The 21,966-nt window shown below is 35.9% G+C and overlaps 2 protein-coding genes and 1 pseudogene across 3 annotated transcripts; 1 reads left to right on the top strand and 2 right to left on the bottom strand.

The window, feature by feature from the left end:
* The first annotated feature begins 3,489 nt into the window (after positions 1-3,489).
* Positions 3,490-8,432, top strand: LOC107909798 (DEAD-box ATP-dependent RNA helicase 31). 2 transcript variants are annotated; one of them, XM_016837451.2, is made up of 11 exons: positions 3,490-4,563; positions 4,647-4,753; positions 5,141-5,196; positions 5,585-5,809; positions 6,078-6,284; positions 6,371-6,457; positions 6,537-6,632; positions 6,863-7,078; positions 7,357-7,539; positions 7,700-7,956; positions 8,088-8,432. In XM_016837451.2, exons 1-10 carry the CDS (start codon positions 3,590-3,592, stop codon positions 7,925-7,927), a joined length of 2,379 nt encoding a protein of 792 aa, XP_016692940.1. In that variant the 5' UTR covers positions 3,490-3,589; the 3' UTR covers positions 7,928-7,956; positions 8,088-8,432. The 2 variants fall into 2 exon arrangements, with proteins under 2 accessions (XP_016692940.1, XP_016692939.1); XM_016837450.2 differs by having other exon boundaries at positions 7,700-8,432.
* A 157-nt stretch (positions 8,433-8,589) lies between these two features.
* Positions 8,590-15,992, bottom strand: LOC107907894 (uncharacterized; annotated as a pseudogene).
* Positions 15,993-17,216: 1,224 nt separating this feature from the next.
* LOC107909799 (phospholipase A1 PLIP1, chloroplastic) lies at positions 17,217-21,966 on the bottom strand. Its single transcript, XM_016837452.2, has 6 exons — positions 21,570-21,966; positions 19,314-20,048; positions 18,684-19,205; positions 18,434-18,493; positions 17,934-18,350; positions 17,217-17,850 (listed from the first exon to the last, which is right to left on the bottom strand). The coding sequence occupies exons 2-6, from the start codon at positions 19,986-19,988 to the stop codon at positions 17,434-17,436; spliced, it is 2,091 nt and encodes a 696-aa protein (XP_016692941.1). The 5' UTR covers positions 19,989-20,048; positions 21,570-21,966; the 3' UTR covers positions 17,217-17,433.

The following is a 21,966-nucleotide window of genomic DNA, read 5'->3' as shown; positions in this document are numbered from 1 at the left end:
TCAAATTAGGGAACGATTACGGAATTGAGTACCTCATTATCACAATGCCATAGTAAAACTATGGTCTGGCACATAGTCACATATCACATACCGAGGCCATAGCCCAGCCATGGTCTTACACGGATCATATATCACATTGATGCCATATCCCATATATGGTCTTATACAGTAGCACATATCACACCGATGCCATATCCCGGATATGGTCTCATACGGAAGCACATATCACATTTCTCCGAAGCCATAGCCAGCTATGGTCTTATACGGAAATCACATTTCACATGCTGCCATGGTCCAACCATGGTCTTTTCCGTCAATTCGTCTTAGCCACTGAATGAAAGTACTCAAGTCCGTTGTTCCATTTAATTTGTACTTTTATTCAAATATCATTTTACAATTATCACAGTTTAATGACATTTTATATGCAATAATATACTATATCATTCATGAAATTTTCATTTCAAAACATTAAATTACACATTGCATTATTAAAAATCATATGAACTTACCTCGATATAAAATATTAGCAATCGAGCTTATTCCTCGTAAACTTTATTTTTCCCTCGATCACGACTTGAATCTCGTTTCTCTTGATCTATAATATAAATTATTTCTACTCATTAGCATTTATTTGATTTCTATTTCACTTCACAATTTATGCTGTTCAAATTTCGAAATTGCACTTTTACCCCAAAATTTATAGTTTTTACAATTTAGTCCCTACTCAATTCACCCATAAATTGAACTAATTTTTCTCAATTAACACTTTATTTTATCATTATAAACTATTTCACAACCTTTGATATTCTGAATTTCAACACCAACATCTAATTCACAATTGTTTTCACAATTAGGTCCTAAATACCATTTTCTATCAAAATGACTTAATAAAACAACCTTAATATGAAATTAGAACTTCAATTTCATAATAATTCATCATAAACTGCCCTTACTCAGCCAGGGGAACTTCCAATTTCATCCACCAAATCAAAAACTAATGAATTAGATGATTGGACCTAATTATAAAAGTCACAAAAACATAAAAATTACTAAGAAAAAGTAAAAATTGAACTTACATGGTGCAAAAATATGAAAAACCAGCATAGGAGACCTGCTGCTGAGAAAGATGAAGAAATGTCTAGATTTTTCAATTACATCATTATTTAATTACTAACTTTTATGTTATTTCCAATTTTGCCCCTTGTTCACATTGCTTTCTTGCTTATTTCATACCCAAACCGTCCAGCCATTAACCTTTGGGTCTAATTGCTCTTTAAATCCATCTTTTTAAATACTTAAGCTATTTAATCACATCTCACAAATTTTGCACTTAGTTCAATTTAATCCTTTTCACCTAATTAATTACCGAAACCTTAAAATTTCTTGACGAAACTTTAATACTAACTTATTTACACTCCATAAATATTTCTAAAAATATTTATGGCTCGGTTTATGAATTCGAGGTCTCGATACCTCGTTTTTATTCCGTTTTATCTACAACTTCCTATACTACATAATTTCATTTAATATCTAAATGACCAAAATGCCCTTACTACTAAACTTTCCAAAAATTCCATCCATGTCCAATTTTTGTCCATAGACTTACAAATTGGTCAAATTCTCTGTAAGGACCTCTAATTAATAATCTAATTCAATTTTATGCAAAATGCTTCTAGAACACAAGTTTTGCAATTTATTCAATTTAGTCCCTAATTTCAAATTAAGCACTTTATGCATAGAATTTCTTCACGAAATTTTCACACAATCATGCAATCATATCATAGACCTCAAAATAATTATAAAAAAAATTCTTTCTATCTCAGATTTGTGGTCTCGAAACCACTATTCCGACTAGGCCCAAAATCAGGATATTACAATATTGTCAAATTCATCATCAATTCATAATAAACACGTTTTGTCCCACCATCCATGTACTCTATTATACATGTGTAATCCTTAAAATTACTATCACTTTTATAGATGTTCAATATATTTATCTTATCTTGCCCCTCCATTCATTCTCAATTTGATTTTTATCAATTGTTTTTTAATATTTCCAAGACAAACAAATATTTAAATATAATTTTAAAAATATTTTAACATAAAAATATAATTAAAAAAAGTAAAAGAATTTGAATTTTTTTAAGCTTTTTTTAGCCATTTTTACATTTTACCCATTTAATAATTATTGGAAATTATATCACACGTGTACGGATAGTTTTTCTTTCAATTTTTATAATTTTTTTTATCAAGCACACTTGTGGAGAGAATTATATTTTTCATTTTTTCTGTTTTTCTACCTTTTCAAATTTTCATATTTTCAATTTATTCCCACCTTACTAAGAGCTAATGTAGCATTGCTTTTGAAAAATACTTTTTAAAATTTGGTTTAATATTTAAGTGTTTAGTATTGTCGTTAAAAAAGATTTTTGAGAAATAAAATGTTCATTTTAGATTCGATGGAGTAAAAAAAAAAGAAAAAATAAACTCATTTAAACAATGTTTAAATTCATTAATATTACAATATTTCAATATAATATAAAAATAATTTATCATTACTTATTATTAATATTTTGATGTATGAAATACAAAATTTGAATATTTTTAAACCACTAATATTGATTATTTGTAAAATTCAATTGAAATATATCAACTATATTTTTATATATTAAAATATAACGGTTACAAATTTAAATATTATATATATGAATAGGAAAATAAATTTATTTTTAATATAAATAATAATAAAATATATTAAATTATAAATAAGATTAAAAATGTCATTTAACTCCAAAAATATTTTTTTTCCAAAAGCAAAAGCTAGAAAAAAAAAGTGATTTTGTGTTTGAGTTCAAAAATACTTTTGACTCAAAAATAGTCTATTTAACATTACTTATGTTCCAAAAATGCTTTTGACATCAAAAATATTTTTAAAAAGCAATGCTAAAAGAGACCCATGCAAATTCTAAGGGAATGATACGTGGTAACTTAAACTCGAAATGACATGAATTGAAGGAAAAAAATTATCAAACTTGTGTGAATCGAATTGAAAGCTAACTTGACTCGAAATAACTCAAAAAGTTTAATAATCAAATTAATCCGATTTAGATTAACTCTATTCAAAGCTAAGGTATTCAATATTGTATCGATGGATATACAGTTTTTTTATTGGTATTGGTACGTATTGATACTGATGAATTTATTTATCGTTACTTTAAAAAAAATTAATATATGCATATAAAATATGTTTATAAATATTGAGTGTGAATAATTATGTATATTAAATAAATCTAATATCTTGAAGGTAAAGGACACTACTACACATAATTGATTATTAATGTTGGGCCGCAAAAGGATTTTATAGCAATGGGCAAAACTTAGTTGTTAGATTCGTTTTCTTCAGACCGGATAAGTCAGATATTGGGTCTACGGTCCAGGTTCAGTCAGAAAATTATTAAACGACATCGTCTAGTGCATTTTCTTCGTTCGCGTAAGCTAAAACCCTATCCCCGTTTCATTCAAATCTTTTTAAACCCTCAAAAAACGACTACCACGCCATTCTTCTCAGCCCTGAATTTTGTGCAAGCAAATGGTTATAAAGTTTATTCCTCATCTTCGTGTTCTCAGCCCTTCTCTACCGGTCACTGGTTTTCCCAGCATGAAACCTGGGCGAACCATTTGCTTTAATGGGTCCATACCTGTTTTAAATCGTGTTTTCCCTTTTAAACTCAAGTTCCTTGGCTTATCGCCTTACTTTAATGGGAAACTCATTACGCGGAGCCTTTCCACCAGGCCGTCTCGACCTAGGTCGAGGGCAAGCTCCGAGTTCACTCCTAAAATCAGAGGAGATGTTCGTGTCTCGAAGAGTCTGATCGAGGACGAGGCCGAACTCAGTGACTGGGTCGGCGAGTTGAGAACCGATTCGTTCCGTGGCCGACTCACTAGCGAAGATGAGGAATTAGACGCAGATAGACAACGCAATAGAGTTAGGAGTAGTGATAGAAAGAGAAATGGCGTTTCTGTGAAGTGGAGAAGAGAGAGTGAGTTCGACAATTTTCGTGAGTCGAGCAAGAGGGAAACACGGGGCAACTTCGGCGATTCTATTTCGAGGAAGTCCCGGTTCAGTAAACGGTTTGATAGTGAATTAGAAGATGAAGACAGTGATGACGATGGCGAGGAGGATGACGAATCGTATTCGAGTAGAAAATCTCGCGGCGTGAAAAGAGAGAAGACAAAAATGGATTCACGGAGAGGAAAGAGAAATGAGAGGGGTTTGGGTTCAAGAAATGCGGGGAGTGGAAGAAGAATGGGTTTGGGAAGAAAATCAAACTTTCATGAAGAGGAAGATACTGATGCTAGTGAAGAGGAAAAAGGTCGGGAAATGAAAGGACTGGAGAATTTTCTTAGTGAGGAAGATAGTGATATTAATGCCGCTGCTGAGGATGATTATATAATTTTAAGAAAGAAAGCGAGTTCTGCACTCGGATTAGAGAAGGATGCTGACCAAACAGTGACTCCTAGAAGTTCACAAGGGAAATCTGAGTCATATTTGAGTGAAACAAGGTCTAAATTTATGAACTTTTATGAGAAATGGTTCATGCGTCTTAGGCATTTGTAAATGTCTGATCTTTTTTTTTTGCTTGTAGATTTGATCAAATTTCAATATCTCCCCTATCATTGAAGGGAATTAAGGATGCTGGTTATGAGAAGATGACCGTTGTACAGGAGGCAACTCTTCCAGTAATACTCAAAGGTTCGTTTGGGATCTTTCAACAAACTATACATTGTTATTTTACTATGGAACGCTTTCATTGTTTATGGCAAGGAAGTCAAAAGTACTGCAAGTATGAATGCAACTGTATGGCAGTTTTAAAATTTCCTTTGTTTAAGTATCTTCTAAAGAATTACCTATAGAATGGTTAAAAGGTAGCCTGAGCCTCAAATGGTTATCTGTGTGGTTTACATTTCTTCAGCTTGATATTAGCCTAACTACAATGCTGGCTTGAGCTGTACCTTTAGGCTGCTAATCAGTTGATGTTCTGAAATGATGTTGCCTGTAATTTTGTTCTTTGCATATTGTTTTCCTGTTATGCATATTTTTGGATCCCGACAGCTAATCACAATTTTTTTTATAATTCAGGCAAGGATGTACTAGCCAAGGCCAAAACAGGCACTGGAAAGACAGTAGCATTTTTGGTAAGCTGCTGCTTTTGTAGGTTTGAGTTCACCCCATCTGTTAGTTGGGGGTTAATATCTGCCATATGACCCCTTTTTCTCTCATGACCTCTACATGTTTTGCACCATCAAAACTATAAAAGGTTTTGAGTTTCTTTTCATAAGACTTAAATGACCATTTGCTTTTTCAGTGAGGAAAAAGAGAAGTAAATATATACCCAGGAAAACAAGTTCTTTTTCTTGCAATCTCCTGTTCTTAACTTTGTTGTCTATTGTAGGGAGAGATATTACTTATAGGCATCATGATATTCTGTAAAATCCTTCTAGTTTCTAATTATTATGAGCAGCAATTGCAATTGTGAATGTGTTGCATTTGTTTCTCTTTCCTTATTCTCTGTTCTATTTTCAGCTTCCATCAATTGAAATTGTTTCAAAACTGCCTCCTGTTGATCGTGATGTTAAGCGGCCACCGATTCATGTACTTGTAATATGCCCAACTCGAGAGCTTGCGATTCAGGCTGCTTCAGAAGCTAAGAAGTTGCTGAAGTATCACCCATCTATCGGTGTTCAGGTTGTGATTGGAGGTACAAGACTTGCCCTAGAGCAAAAAAACCTGCAAGCAAACCCTTGCCAGGTTAGTTTGTTATCATGAACTGAGATATATGTCTTGATCCTTATTTACATTGTTAAACCGTTGAAGTGTCATGGACTGGAATGAGACTGGGGGAATTGGGGGAATTGACATGGATAAAACTTTAGATTGTATTAATCAATCAAATAGACGGAGCATTACTTCTCTGTCAACTAGTCTCTGGGTCTTCACTGTGGTTAATACTGCATTTACTGTCAAGGCCATGTTATGGTAGGATGATGTTACATTTTACTTCCATTTTAACTTGCAGATTCTTGTTGCTACACCTGGAAGGCTCAGAGACCATCTTGAGAATACTGCAGGGTTTGCAACTAAGCTGATGGGTGTGAAGGTCCTTGTACTTGATGAAGCAGATCGTTTACTAGCCATGGGTTTTCGTAAAGACATAGAAAGGATAATTGCTGCTGTTCCAAAACATAGACAGACACTTCTATTTTCTGCAACAGTTCCTGATGAGGTTTCTTTCTTTAACCTCAGTGTGTATTGCATATTGATGTTTCACAAATTTGAAAAAAAAAAATCTAAACTGCTATTGGGGTGAAGGTCCATCAAATCTGCCACATTGCATTGAGAAGAGATCATGAATTCATCAATATGGTTCAAGAAGGCACTGAGGATACACATTCACTGGTAGATTTTGCAGTCTGCTATGTTCTTTTTTTGTGTAAAATGGAATTTCATTTTAATTGTTAAATTTTGGATATTTCAGGTCCGACAAGTGCACATGGTTGCTCCACTAGATAAGCAGTTTTCCCTACTGTATGTTCTTCTGAAAGAACATATTGCAGATGATGTTGACTATAAGGTGTAACTTTACTTACAGTCCTTTACTTAAGCTTATTAGCTACGGTTAGAAAATTTTTATTTTTGTTAGTCTCCAAAGCCTTTGCTACTATAAAAGTGTTGTTTGCCCCAATCCTCAAGTGTTAGTACTGGAACTTCAAAGCTGATGTGTTTTTCTCCTAAATGTTGCTTATGCTCATCATTTTCTTGATCCTTAAACAAACCATGTAATCTAGCAATCTAATTCTGCAGGTTCTCGTATTCTGCACTACTGCTATGGTAACGAAGTTGGTAGCAGATGTTCTTCGTGAAATGAACCTGAATGTTAGAGAGATCCATTCAAGAAAATCACAGAGTTACAGAACAAGGGTATCTGATGAATTCCGGAAGTCAAAAGGACTTATTCTTGTAACATCAGATGTATCTGCTCGTGGGGTTGATTATCCTGATGTTACACTTGTCCTCCAGGTAAGCATTATTTTTCTAATTAGAGTTTAGGTCCCACCTTTTTATTTCATGGTTCTATTAAAATACTGATACGATTCAAACTTGTACTGAGAAATCCTACTCTGTATCCAAGTGCATGGCTTTTTTTAAATTACCATGAGCTTCCTATATTCTGTTCAATTTTCTGAAGAAGAATAAATTCCTTCTTCATCTCAAACTTTTCTTCAATGTATACTTTGCAAAGTTTTCATTTACTGTTGATATTATATTTTACATATTTTTCTTTTAAACCATCACAGGTGGGCATGCCATCTGATAGAGAACAGTATATACATCGGCTAGGTAGAACCGGGCGTAAGGGTAAAGAAGGGCAAGGAATACTCTTACTAGCACCATGGGAGGAAAATTTTCTGTCTTGCGTCAAGGATTTGCCAATAACAAAGGCTCCATTGCCTTCTTTGGACCCAGAAACAAAGAAAAAGGTAAGCGTAGTAGAATGTGCCTTGGGCATTTTATTCCTCATCCTTGCATAACTGCGAGGAAGAACTCTTGATCTTTTTTTTACAAATTGGGTAGTATTCATTTTTCTTTTTGGCCAAAGGGTTGTATTCATTTTAATGGTGTTAAAATATGGTTGAACAGGTGGGACGGGCACTTTCCAACGTAGAGATGAAGACCAAAGAATCAGCTTATCAGGCATGGCTTGGTTATTACAATTCTGATAAGAACATAGGCAGGGATAAATACAGGCTGGTGGAGCTCGCAAATGAGTTCAGCAGAAGCATGGGTCTTGACAACCCTCCTGCAATTCCCAAGCTCGTACTTTCAAAGATGGGCCTAAGGAATATCCCTGGACTTCGTGTCAGATAAAGGCTCCTGGAGCTGAACCAGTGATTCAGGCATCTCCAATTATCAACACACCCCTTGAATATTTTAAATATTCAAAAAAAAAATTATTTTTATTTTTGCGTATCATCAGATATTTAAGTAATTGTTATCATCTTTCATCCTCCTATCCCTCTTTGTACAGAGTTCAGCCTGCTTATAAGCTTTTCCTCCTGAAATGGATGAAGTGGCATTGCAGCACCGACATGGACGTGATTTATTAATACATTGCAATGCTTTGGAAAAACCAATCATCTTGGTATTCTTCACCTCGGCATCACATCACATCTTATCTAGGAGGATCAAGTTAACTGAAGTACCTCAGAAGAGAGATTTTGAACATTGAACGCAACGTACAATAAAGGCTCTTTATTATTTATTTTTTCTGAAATATTGGTTATTTCTCTATTTTTTTTTCTTACCATGAAAACATACTGGTACAATGAAAGCTAGTAATGAAATTATGGAATCAAAAAATGATCGAATCCTATTACATTTGTGGGAAGGGAAATCCTAGTATTTGCAATTTATAAAAATGATTGAATTCTAAGGAGCAGCTATTTGAGTTACAATGTGTCGAAACCTAAATTTTAACTATCCTATGAGTCCTGCATATAAGTCTTTCTCATCGTTACTCTGCTGTCTTCAAAAAAAAAAAAAAAATAGAGCACCTTCAGCAAGAGATTTTCCATCGTTCATGGTATATGTATAGAAGGCACGAGACAAGAAACATGGGTGACCCATTTTCCGAGAAAACCATTAGGAATCAATGAATCAGAAAAAACACTTGTTGCTTTCATGAGTGAGATAGAGAACAAAATAAAGCGTGTTAAGGACGGGTTTCCTCTTTAAAGGGTTCCTCCACCATCAAATTCTTCCCGCAAATGTTGAAGCAAGAGAGTGGGGGGAATCCCCAGCTTCTGGGCCGCTGATCTGGCAATAGAATCGAATCCCCTGCTAAGATAAATAAATCATATTCAAAATAAAATCAGAATATTAAATGTATAGACTTGAAGGGATGGGTAATCAATTATTATCCAATTTGAATTCAATTCAGTCCTGCAATATATGTCAAGTCCTAGACCGAGAGACAACCACACAGCTCATTGAGTTGGCCATAGAAATTACTACACCAAAAAATCTATTGCTAGACCTGCAAAGGCAGTTGGACAACAGTATAGGTGCAGGGTACTGGAAGCTTTCAATAATAAACTAACTTAGACAAACCAGAAGACAATTTACCTTTGGAGGTGGGGAGAAGAAGGCTGGTCTGGTTAAAATTGTTGAGCAGAGGTACCATGAAATATTTGCTTGTCAAATACTCCACCAGAGCTCCTTCCATTGCTTAGCTGTGACACTTCATTCATGCCTGAGAAACCCATCGTTCCAAGAGAGCCATTGTCTAGTGGTTCAGCAGGGGAACCACAAGCAGAATTATGATCATAAGGATACAGCATCACAACAGATGGAATAGGAGGTCCATTAGACGACACCCCATTGAGGTTCATAGCTGGCAGCGGGCACATGCCATATGGCAGGCTAGCAGAACTACTTGGTGAAGAGTTTTGAGTGGACTGATCCATTGTGAGACTGGTATGATGTAAATGAATCATGTCTACGTGAGCAACAAGGCCTCTCAGTTCTGCTTTCACCGCCAACAGCTGCCAATTGGTCAAATGAGAACTTCGATTTTTCATTCTGATTGCGACTTTGGCTATGCCCAGCAGCTCGGTACTTTGAATTGCCATTCCAGTTCCCTTCTCTATCACCCTGCTGTCCATTTCTGTCATAATTATGTTTTCCCCTCCTTGAATTTGCAGAATGACGTTCTCTCACTGAAGCTTTCTGAAGTAGAAAAATAATTGCATAAAACTTTTATTGAAGGGTGTAGTTCTTAAGGTTAAAAGTCACAGAAATGTGAGCCAAGAAACATTAAGACCACTTCAAATATCTGATGAAAATAAATAATGACGTTGGCATCTTATGACCAATATAAGATTTGCATTTCCGATGATTCCACTCTGAGAGCACATAACCACTTAATGGAGAACCAAAAGAAATAGGACCATGCGACCACCATTATTCTCCAATAAACGCAATTTTCAAGGGCAAAAAAGTTTAAGTTAATAAAGCTAATTACAGATTGTCAATGTCACTTACGGGATTTGGCAGGTATGTCCTAGTACCACTACGATATCTTGGCATCTCATCAAAATACCATTGGTATAGATTCGCAGGTCTACTTGAGACAGATTGGAAAGAAGCAACAGGGAAAATACGAGGTCCATAATTCATAAGTTGAGAAAGACTCAGATTAGATGGAAGAGGTCTCCCAGGACCATCTAACGGGAAATGACCTTGTAAATAAAGGGGTGGCACCACAACAGGTGAAGGATAAATCATGGGTGGAGAAAATCGTGAACTTTGGCAAAACCATCCATCCTGCAAGTTTTGCCAATGGCTAGCAATGTCACCATTAAGAATGTCAGATTTATGCTCCGCTGGCTCAAGAGACATGACCTTTCTCATAGAACTAGAAGTACTTAACATAGATTTATGCTCCGCTGGCTCGAGGGACATGACCTTTCTCATAGAACTAGAAGTACTTAACACCTCAGACTGATCAAGTCTCTCAGATGATTCGAAATTTAGACCAGAATCAGTGTTGTCTGAACCTTCATCCCAACTAACATGGCTTTTAGATGCATCTGGAGTTCCTATGTCTGCTGGAATGTTGTGAAAAGGGCAAAACAAAAATGGAAGCGGTGGCCCTGTTATTGTGAAGGCTAAGGTAGACAGTCCAGAATTATCTGTAGTTCTTTTCCCTGAACCTAGACCTAAGGGGAATGGAGCAACAGGTATTAGTGGATCTGAACCATTTGTCTGAGCTGCCTCAGATCCAGACATTTGATGCTTTGTAACGGGTAAAGAACCAACCAGCTGAGGTCCAGTAGTTCTTTCAGCCATTTCAGTTCCAGGTATTGATGGTGAATTCCAGTCTCTGCCATCATCTGCCTGAGAGGAATGCTCAGATACAATCTTACCTTTCCTACCTGCAGCAGAAGGAAGCACAGAAGCAGCTGTTTTCCTACCCCGTTTCTCCTTAGATGGCTTAGGGATCTTAGCTGATGACCCTTCCCAATAACTTTCTGATGAGGTTTTACTTCTGTATGAACTAGCATGTGAAACAGCTAAGTGTCTAGAACTTACAATTCTTTCTTCAAAGTAAACATTTCCCCCTCTATTATCTTGATATTGGCAAACATCTATATGATCTTCCCTACTTGATCCTTGAATATCTTCAGAAAACTTGTGTTGTACTTTAGTAGAATTATCTGAGCTGCCTACCCTAGGTGAAGTAGAAAGTTGCTTATCATCTGACTGAAGTATTTCAAAACTTCCATTATCAAGATCAAAACCACCACTGGGGCCCCTGTCTTGTTCATGCCGTAACTCATGTTCTACTTCCCCAGGTGGATCCTCAGAATTTGAGGGTAATTCAATGCCAGAAAAATAATTGGCAAAAGGACAAGAGATCAATCCTTGGGGAAACATTTCTATATTTGTAGGAACAAGTCTGCCCAAAATTCTCTGATCATATCCCATTGATAGAGAATGGATAGGAAAAGGTAAGTCACCTGCAGCTAAATTTAATGGAAAAGGAACCTGACCATTAAAGCCATGAACTGCAGAAGATGGCATCATGTTCACTAGATCTTGCTTTTCTTGATGCATTCCTTGTGCCCCCAGAATTGAAGAGAAGTCCTGACCAGTGCTTCCCAAGCCTGAATCATCTTGGCAACCATTTAGAAAACTGTTTGGCTCAGCAGCAGTATCAATGCTTTGACGGGTTGAAGTGCACCTAACAGACGAAGAAGTATCACCTGATGATTTAATGTTATAGCTTGCCACCATATCAGAATCCATATTCTTCCTCCGATCCTTATCAGTCCTCACGGAAGCAATCTGGGTTTTCCCACTCTCTGGCACTCCGTTCTGTCTTCCTTGAGAAGTAAATTCCTGACATGTTTCAGTAAGCTCAGGACTAGATCTTGTCCTTGCAAAAAGATATCTTTCTTGAGCATCAGTCACCAATGTCTCTGCTTTAGAAATATTCTGACCTGTACTACTATGGACATTCTGATTGGAATTAGAAACCCATCTAACCTGATCAGAGGTCTTAGAGTTGCAAATGCTACCATAACCCTTTTGGCTCTGAGCACAAGACACAGTAGATATTTCATTTACCTTAGTAGTGCTTTCAGATGGATGAATAACATGCTGTGAGGAAACACTACATGATCCTTGAGTTTGAAGCCTTGAGGAAATATCATTTACTTTGCTGATTGAATTGTTCCGGACATTCTTAGATTCTTGAGTTTGGTCAGCCTTCGATAATCTCAAGCACCAGAGATCATTCCTTGGCGCGTCAGGGCGTTGGCTGCTGCCATGCCTTTCCCATGTATTCATAAAGAATTGATTTACTTCATGAAAGAGGTCCTCTTTGGGACAATCAAGTAATCTTGCCAACTTTTTAACCCCAAAGGCAAATGCACTGCGTATCCTAAAGAAATTGCCTGGGGAATAGTATATTATTTTTATGCACAAAAAAAACCTACTACTAGCAGTGCATGCAGCCAACCAGAAAGTTGTCAACTAAACCATTCCAAAAGCATCAAAACTATAAAAAAGGAAGCAAGCAAAACTAAGATTCAAAGTGTTCAGTATCACTTGTCTTCCTGCCAATAATAGTCTCTTTACCTTGCTTTCTACCAATTTATATTCAAAATTTCAAAAGTGCTTAGCATGTGGCTCTCTTAATCATATAAGTTTCCAGTAACTGCCAAAACTGTGCAGAGGTAAACAAAACTACTATTCCAACCATGTACTGCCACATTTCTTTCCTCCAATAACAATCTCTTCACCTTGCTTTCTACCAACTTAAATTCAATATTTTCAAAAGTTCTTAGCATTTGCGATCTATCAAAGGACTTTCCGTAGGTTCACAGAGGAATAAGACAAGAAAAAAGGACATATTAATACATCAAATGGTTATGTGCAGGATAGAAACTTACGACCAACACAAGCAAGCAGCATAGCACTTGAAGCAGAAGTTTGGAACAAGGGAGAAAAATAAGTCACAAATCACAAAATAGAGAGAAACCACAAAAAGGTACAAGGAATAACCACTAAACAGAAATAGATGTAACTACCTTTACTAACACTACGTCCAAGGTTGTTATTTATACGCAAAGGATCGATCACATTGAAATGTTTAGAAACAAATGGTTGGCCCTGATTTTCTTGACAAACAGCATATCTTGAACTACAAGTATGAAGAAAATATTTGCTAAGTAACAACTCTCCACCATCCTTTCGAGGAAGTTCTGCTGCAAAAAGGATTTTGAACAATGTAATTAAAGCAAACACTAGAAAAATTTTGCACGTAGAGGGTAACTGTTCAAAGCTTAGCATTAGATGTCCAAGAAATGTAATACCTGTTATTTCTGGAAGTGAGCTGATTGGAACCGGACCCCAGAGGCCAACACAGAAATTTTCCCAATCAAACTTGCTAAAGAACTCAAGAAAACGATACAGGACCTACGTATGAAAAAAGGAAATCAGATAAATTTACATACAAAGGAAAAAGGCATAAAAAAAAGAAAAGAAAGGTAAACATAGCTACCTCAAGAGGTCCAGAAAAGGACTTGTTGAAAACATGGAATATGTAAAGAACCAAGGTTTCCAAGGCATAAGTAGAGATGAGTCCATGATGAGCACCCAAAATACGACTCTCATAATAACACCAAGCTTTTATCAGTATGATGCTACGCTTGAACAATTGGTTCTGATTTATCAAAATATCAACCTATATACATGGACATTAGGTTATAGATTAAAGCTTACACAAATTCCTAAATAGTCTATCGTTCCAAAGATGAATATGCAAGCTTGAAGCATCAGACTTTGCAATACTAACCTCTTCAAGGAAACAAAGGCTACATAATCCACCAAGCTGATTAAATGAAATGTCTACCACAATATTTTCTACAAGACACTTAATTATCTTCACCTGGAAGTGTATGAGAATGAAAAGAAAATATCAAAATGAATTATTGTATTAAGATAACACCATTAAGCAAATGCGCGAAAGAATTCTAAGCTAGTTATATGCAAGAACTTTCAGGAAAAAATGTGAAAAAGAAAAGCAACAATAAACTTCCCAGAAAATAAGCAATTCTTAGAAATGGGCAACTTTTACTCAAAGAAATCAGGCAAAGAAAAGGTACCAAAACATAGAATGGTAAAGAATAGATTTTAAGAAGAAAAGACAAGAATGCAAGATAATGTAGGAACTGTGAAGAACAGGCATTTCATTATAACATTACCTCGGCCTGAATGTACTGAACTTCTTTTACTCGGAATTCAGCATTCTCATTCTTTTCTTCATTTTCCAGCATATCACGAACCTGATGAGCCCACATATCCTTCAAATTTTGATTCTTACTGAACGCCATTAAGTCAATATCCCCATCAGGCAAGTAGGTCTTAAGGGGCACAGACCCAAAAGTAAACACCTGTCAACAACAAACATCTAACTGGTCATTAAAATTGATTTATAAACTCACTAAACTAGACATGAACAGTTAAAAACTACATATAATATGAGTTACATTCGCCCCTCCACTCAACCACCCGAACATGAAATGTAAAGATTATAGCTTTTTTATCCTGCAGATGAATGCCACTTATCCATCTTTGATATTTTCAATAAAATACATAGAAACCAAAAAAAGAAGAAGAAAGAAGTAGACATTATAGATGGAATGGCATTTGACCTGACAAGGGAAGCATTTGGTGATGAGGCGCTGTACGTAATCAGCAACGTCATTACGGCGACCTGCAGAGGGTGCATCGGGCTGAATGCAGGCAATGAGGTCGGCGGTTCTTTCCTCAGCCTTCATCCATCGTTCCGGGTCAAGCATCTGAATCACGGAGGCTGCTTCGTTCGGTAACAAACCGTTTGGCAATAGACCGTTTGGTGGTTGCAGCGCTGCCCACCCTTCATGCTCTCCCATGCAATCCTAAACCACTTTTCTTCCCTAGCAACTTTCTAAACCCTCCCAAACGCCACGCCAGGCCACAATGCAACCAATCCAAAAACAATTTTTTTTAATTCTTTAAAAAAAGAAAACAATTCCATCTGGGGAAAGAACTGGATTGTGTTTCAATAGTCCTGGAGAATCTCTAAAGAACTGGATTGTGTTTCAATAGTCCTGGAGAATCTCTGATTTTAAAATGAAAAGGTAGAAACTTCGAAGTTACTTTAAGTTTCTTTGTTCTTTTAATTAATCAAGGGACTGTACTAGATTGTATTAACATTTCTGAAGTAAGAAAATGAAAACTTCAGCAAATACTGCCAAAAAGAAGGGGATATTCCAATGAAATTTCAAGGTAAAACGACAACAAGATGTAAGTATTTTGCTTTCTTTCTTTCTACTCGATTAGGAACATCTACAAAACCTGGATAAAAGGCCCTGGAAATTAGAAAAAAAAATTGAAACAGGAAAAGGAAAAAGGGGGGAAGGAAACCCTAGAGAGTAACAAAAGAAAAACAATGGTGGCGGTGGGATGATCAAAAACCCTAAATAGAAACTGCACCAATCCTGGAAATTGGGAAGTGCGGGCAAATAAAAAAGAAAGAAAGGTGAGCAACAAGGAAGAAATAGAAGAAATGCAAATGGAAAAAGAAATAGTTTGGGAGGGGAGTTTCGAAATAGTTGGGGAAAAACTGAGATAAGGGGTATATAGGATAAAAAAAAATTCCTTAGGCGATTGTGGTAAAGTGCTAGAGAAATGAAACAGAAGGGCAGCATTTGGTTACAAGAACATGCGGAGGCGTGATAGAGATAGGGAAGGAGCGCATTTGAGGGTTTGTTTTAATGGAAATTTAATTGAGAGGAAGAAGACGATAGAATCTCTGCCAGAGAGAAAAAAAAAGCGAAGCAGAAAATAAAGAGGAAGAAGAAGAAACAAAATAATAATAATAATAATAAGGAAAATTGAGACTTAAAAAAAAATGTTATTTTAGTATTTTTCTTTAGCTAGACAGGGCTTTTAAGAAATAATTTGGCCTTTTAAATTTGATGGGTAAGGCCTCCTTAGGTAAATAATGGGCTCAGCTAGCAAGGAAATCTGTAATGCGAATTAAATTGTATTTAATGATATTCTAGTTTCTATTATATCTGTTGATTTGACACAATATTTAAAATTATTCATATTCCATTTCAAATTTATAAATAAAATAAATAATGCGTTTCAGTACAGTTAAACTCATATTTTCCTGCATTAATAATAATATCCTTACTAATCAAACTAAGACTCAATTAGTAGATTATTATTATTTTTTAAAAATGTAACTGTATTGGTTGTTTTTAAACTACAATGAAAATTTATCATATCAGTTAGTTCATTTTATTCAAAAAATCAATTAGTTTTTATTGCCAATATGTCAATTAAAAACACAATGATCAAATTAAAAATAAGTGTGTACCTATTAAAATTTTGGATTTGACATATTAAAAAAAGAAATAATATAAATAAATTATAATAACTCTGTTTGTGTTTCTTTAATTTAAGATGTTCATACAATAGGTACATATGTGTTTACAATTTAATTTATGTCTTTTAAAAATATTCCGCATAATGTATTAACTAACATTTAACATTTAAATTGTCGATTGAGTCTTAACTCGATTAGTACCGGCATTATTGCCAATGCAGAGGATGTGGGTTTGAGTACGCTGAAACGTATTATTCCCCTATTTAAGGATTGATGAGTGACTATAGGTAGTTCTAAGGATATTATCAAAAAAGAGCAAATATGATAATAAGCTATAATGAGATTAATGTTTAAAAAAATCTAAATTGAGGGCTAAGCTGATGGAATGATATAATTGATACAATAATTATACTTTAAGGATTTAATTAAAATTTTATAAAATTTAAAGACCAATTTAGAACAAAGGTGATAGTTTGAGGAGATTTGGTAAATTAACCCCTTTCTTTTTTCTAAACTTTAAAACCAGGTTGTATGAGATTAGGATATTTATGTACCCAAATCTAGTTTATATACATTGCATAAAACGAGAAAAGCATAGCGGCATTGGGATGTTATTTTGTGTATGGTCAGGCTGCTCTGTTGTGTTGTTAGCGGAGATAAAATCTTGGCAATAGAAGTTTAGAATACGTATAAAGAAAAGAGAGCTTTGTGTTGAATGCTAAAACATTAACAATCTATTAATACTAAACGGTATTAGGCTATTAGCCCATTATATGACATTAGACCCAGCAAAAGTCACCAAGTTCAGTGCATGTACAAGGGTTGTTTTGTTTCTCCTTCCTTTATGTGTGTTGCCATAACATTATGGTGAAAACAAAAGAAGAAGAAGAAGAAAAAGTCAAACCATAGAGAGAAGGATTGAGAGTTTTCACACCCCGCTCATTATCTCTTTATTTGATAGAAGGATGTTCTCTAAACTTCTATCATGACTCCATGAGTGAGGAGATGGTGAATTAAGCAGTGGCCATAATAAGCTTGTATCCATCCTCGAACACCGGTTGGCCATCTTTTGTAGCCTTAGGACCCCATTAACTGCTTTCAAGTAGTTGCTGGAGTCATGGTCTCTTAAAATAGTACCGTCCAAGCCATATGCCGTAAGATCACCGAGGGTGTCCAGTGGATGTGGACAATTAAGGAAGGCCATAAGTGCCTGCATGGAGTATTCGGAATGTGTTTTGTCCAAAGCATAAAGAGCATTTCCCGGTGGGATTAGAGGGTGTGGAGGAGATGACTTCTCACTTGGTTGGAGAATGAATTGTTTCCCAAGTGGAGTATACAAAAGTTTCTGCAATAAAAACAAAACAAACAAATCAATGCATGAGTTAGGCTGCAACTTCGGCTGATTGTTATTCGATAATAAGTGCTTACATTTTTAAGCAAACAGGGGTGAGACCGGAGGGAACCAGGCAAACGCTTGAGGACGACCGCCACATGGTTCGGATACTTGCAGGAAAAGGCTCTAGGGACAATGTCTCGGTGCATCATTACACAATGAACATGGTTGTCATCTAGCCCCAGTTCATCTAGAATCCTTTGGCCCCCACAAAACACAAACGGTGAACCAAAAGTGACAACAGGTCGAAGAGCAGATGGCTTGACAACCTTCCTAGCCAACAACATCAAGTTAACTAAAAGAGAAAGACTACCCCCAAGAGAGTGACCGGTAAATTGAAGCTTCGCACGGTGTCCATGCCTCTTCAGATGGTCCATAATTTCTGGAATGAATTGTTCATATATCCCCTTTGCAGCTTCATAAATTCCTCTATGAACTAGCACACCAGTTCCCTATGAGAAAACAATAGAATTACATTTATAGTCAACTCTGCTAAATCTCCTGTTTATAATTGATACAATCATACTAAGCTCACCTCAAATTCAGTAGGCTCAAATAAAAGGTTCGCCTGCCATGACGCTAGAGAGTCTGACCCCTGCAATTCAAGTTCCGTTAGATCCTATGGATGCAAATATAAACCAGTAATCTACATGATGTCAAGATTCATTAATCTGGTCTTCCCTCATGTGAATTTATGTCTTAGAACAAAATGACTTCCCTGAAATATAGTGGCATAACCTATCAACAGAAAATGAAATGAATGACAAAAGAATCGAACTATTTACCTGAATTACAAAACAGCGGGTGTATGTGTTTAAGTCGTCACAAACAAACCATTCGCAAGGCGACGAGTGTAATGACTGTAGATCCTTTGCTGTCTCTTGCTTTTCCTTTTCCCCGGCTCTAACCACAGCGGTCATTGCTTCTGCCGCCATGAGAGCAGCCACCTCTGAGTTATATACTCGAGGAGGTGAATTCTCTCCCTCCATTTCTGGCTGCTCTGAAATTCTACACGAATTCATGTCATCCTCCTCCTCCTGTGACTTAGAGCCAGGGGACAAAAGGCCCTTTGCCTGTGACTGAACATAGCATGCAGCTGAAGCAGCAATCTCATACACAACAGATATGCGGATTGGGTGCTTCCATTCTTTACTCTCAACTTTCTTTGACTCGGATTCAGAAGTTTCAGCGATAGGTACACGAGTAGAATCCTGGTCCAATTTTGCTTTGATTTTAGCTGCTTTTGCTTTCTTTTCTAGGGACGATGTTACGAACCGTAGACCATAATATTTTCTTAAATCCTTTTCCTGCATGTATTTTACTAGAATGGGATTAACTAATCCTTGATAGCATGAACTCATTTAATTTGTAACATCAATTTACTGATGGACATAATTGCTAGGTTTAAAGCATACCTTAATTGACGGTATCACATAAGCCATGTTGCACAAGAAGGCCAGCTGAGAAATCACCTTGGTATCAGACCATGGCACTTGAACCAATAATTTGGAGAAAGAATCACGGTCATATTTCACTTCACCGCCTTCATCTTCAGAATCGTAGTTCACTTCACAGCCACCATCATCTCCATTTTCATTCTCATCATATATTCCAGCTCCTTCCACACCCTCTTCTACTTGTTTATGTTTAAAGCTACTTTGAATCTCCAGCAACCTATTCAACCAATTCGCTCTCTTTATTTCCTTCTCTTCATCATCGTTTCCCCTCGAGTTCCCATCAATAACATTCACATCCTTTCCCACCCCACTCAAATCCTTACTCGTCTCCGGATCGAACAAAAATGATCTAACGGAGTTTGGGATCATGGAACCAGATATTCGAAATGGTAACGGTGGGAGAATTCCGAAAGAACGGCTAGTCTTGAGGGTTGATTTTGTTGACGCAGCAACTATCCTATTGGTATAGTAACAAAGGTGGTTATCCGAATAAGACCTTTGAATGCCAACTCGCTTATGAAGATTAACGCCCGAATTTGATCGACGGAGCCCACCAATCTCTTCTTTACATCCATCTTTTTTGGCCACTGCAGTTACGTGAGAGGTAGGGACAACCATTGATGTGCAGGCCATAGCTTGGTAGGAGATGTTTGACGTACAACTAATGCCGGTAAACTGTAGGTTTATAGTGGCCTGAAACAATAACGAAGCGTTATTAGAGAAGAAATCTATGCCATCAGAAGATTGTGAGCTGAAAACCAGGGGTGTTGGTAGATTTCTTTGAAAGAAATTAGAACATGGTAAACAACATTATAAAGGCAGTGAGCTATGACAGCAAGATTCTAGGATGCATCAGTAGCCAAATTACCAAACTCAACTTTGTAATTGGACTTTACGAAAATGGGTGATGAAAGGTGTTTTTGGGTCTTTAACAATATGCCTAGTTATGTACGAGATTGTGTTCCGAGGCAGATGTTGGTCTATTTAAGACACTATGCTCTTTTTGACTTTGCCCCCCAACAGTTGAACACGGTTAATCTTGTTTTTTGGGAACCACCTACCGTAAGACATAAGCATCGATGAAACCTAATGTGTACTTATTAGTTTGAATCTCCCAACATCTCAAATAGGACAAAAAAAAACACATTCCTTTAGCTTTTTAGCTTTTTGAAAATAGTTCCGAAAGTCAAATTCAAATACTTGGCTCCATTGAGAAGGGATATGCCATGAATTATGTAAAGTTGTAAATTAAGAAGAGTGTATGGAAATTGGAATGTAGGAAAAGCTTAGGTTGTGAAACAAAAATAATGGAAATTTTGATGAAAAACAAGTATCCTTCGCTCTTGGAAATCCCCGTCCTCACTCGTAACATCGTTGCCGCAGTTCCAATGGAAAAGCCCCACACGCTAATAAAAATACTACCCTTTAATGCAATGTTAAGCTCTTCTTTGTTTAATGGAGTACATGAATATTATTACTTTTTTCCCAATAATACAAAAAACATCTAAAACTCTAAATTAAAACCGGAAATACCTATGCTTCTACTATTATTTTAATTACTCAGTATCGTGATATACACAAAGATGAGAACCATATAAATAATCTAATTTAACATATCTTCAGAAACCCAAGGTGTGTTGACCATCTATATATACACCCATACTCCAAAATTCCTTCAAAATTTTGAAGGGTTTGAATATTTAGTCTTAAACAAAAAAAAAATTTAAATCTGCTTAAAATATGAATCAACTTTAAACTCAGAAATTTAAAGCTTAAACTCAGCTCGACTTACTTTTTAAGTTTGCAATATATTATATAAATATTTTAGGCCGAATCAAACTTAAACTATGTTAATATCATATCTAAGTAAAACTTCTAAACCGAACCTGACCTATCACATAATAGTTAATTAATATACTATCTTCTTAATTAATAGTTAATTAATATTCCTTTATCACGTAATAATTATTAATATATTATTAAATTGATTTTAATATCAAATTAGTAATAATATAATAAACAAATTATTTTTTATACTTCATTTCTTCTTATTTTATTTAGATCCCGTTCATGGACGTGGAATTCTTAAATTAAATTATTAAGAATAAAAATAAATAAATGATAATATTTTCGATTTTGCGTGCGGGTGAGCTGAGGTAGCATTTGGGGCTAAACCAACAGCAGAAATAAAAATTCGAACTCATGAGAATGTACCTTTGTTCACCTTTGACGGAAACCACGTATCTCTCGACTGAGGAGACGAGGCCACAAACCACAATGCGTGTGGAGAAATCGGACCGATGCAAGAGGTAAAAGAGAAAAGTGAAAACTTTAAAGCTTTTTAGAATGCATTCAAAAATGGAGGTCCATATGTGTTGGCAGCTGAACTCGGGCAAGAAACTTGAAACTGAAATATGGGAACATTTTACAGCGGATTTTGTTCTGAAAGATTGATGTTATATTACATATGTTTTGGAAAAAATAAACTATTTCTTGTCGGGAGAGCCAGAGCTGGTTTTGCTGCTGCTATTGACTGTGTAATGTTATAATATATATAGAGAGAGATAAAAGAGGCGATCGATGAATCAAAGAGTCCCAATCGATGAATCAA

The sequence above is a fragment of the Gossypium hirsutum genome, chromosome A11, assembly GCF_007990345.1.
Source record: "Gossypium hirsutum isolate 1008001.06 chromosome A11, Gossypium_hirsutum_v2.1, whole genome shotgun sequence".
Classification (NCBI taxonomy): Eukaryota; Viridiplantae; Streptophyta; class Magnoliopsida; order Malvales; family Malvaceae; genus Gossypium; species Gossypium hirsutum.
This window is presented reverse-complemented; position numbering and strand designations above follow the sequence as displayed.

Bases quoted from the DNA above. Each gene is read 5' to 3' on its own strand.
- LOC107909798 (XM_016837451.2), top strand. From the start codon at position 3,590: ATGGTTATAAAGTTTATTCCTCATCTTCGTGTTCTCAGCCCTTCTCTA. The intron at 4,754-5,140 runs GTTCGTTTGGGA...TTTATAATTCAG, and splicing joins TCTTCCAGTAATACTCAAAG to GCAAGGATGTACTAGCCAAG. The intron at 6,633-6,862 runs GTGTAACTTTAC...CTAATTCTGCAG, and splicing joins CAGATGATGTTGACTATAAG to GTTCTCGTATTCTGCACTAC.
- LOC107909799 (XM_016837452.2), bottom strand. From the start codon at position 19,988: ATGGCCTGCACATCAATGGTTGTCCCTACCTCTCACGTAACTGCAGTG. The intron at 18,494-18,683 runs GTAAATAGTTCG...CTTGAATTGCAG, and splicing joins CCCGCTGTTTTGTAATTCAG to GGGTCAGACTCTCTAGCGTC. The intron at 17,851-17,933 runs GTAAGCACTTAT...TTTTTATTGCAG, and splicing joins ACCCCTGTTTGCTTAAAAAT to AAACTTTTGTATACTCCACT.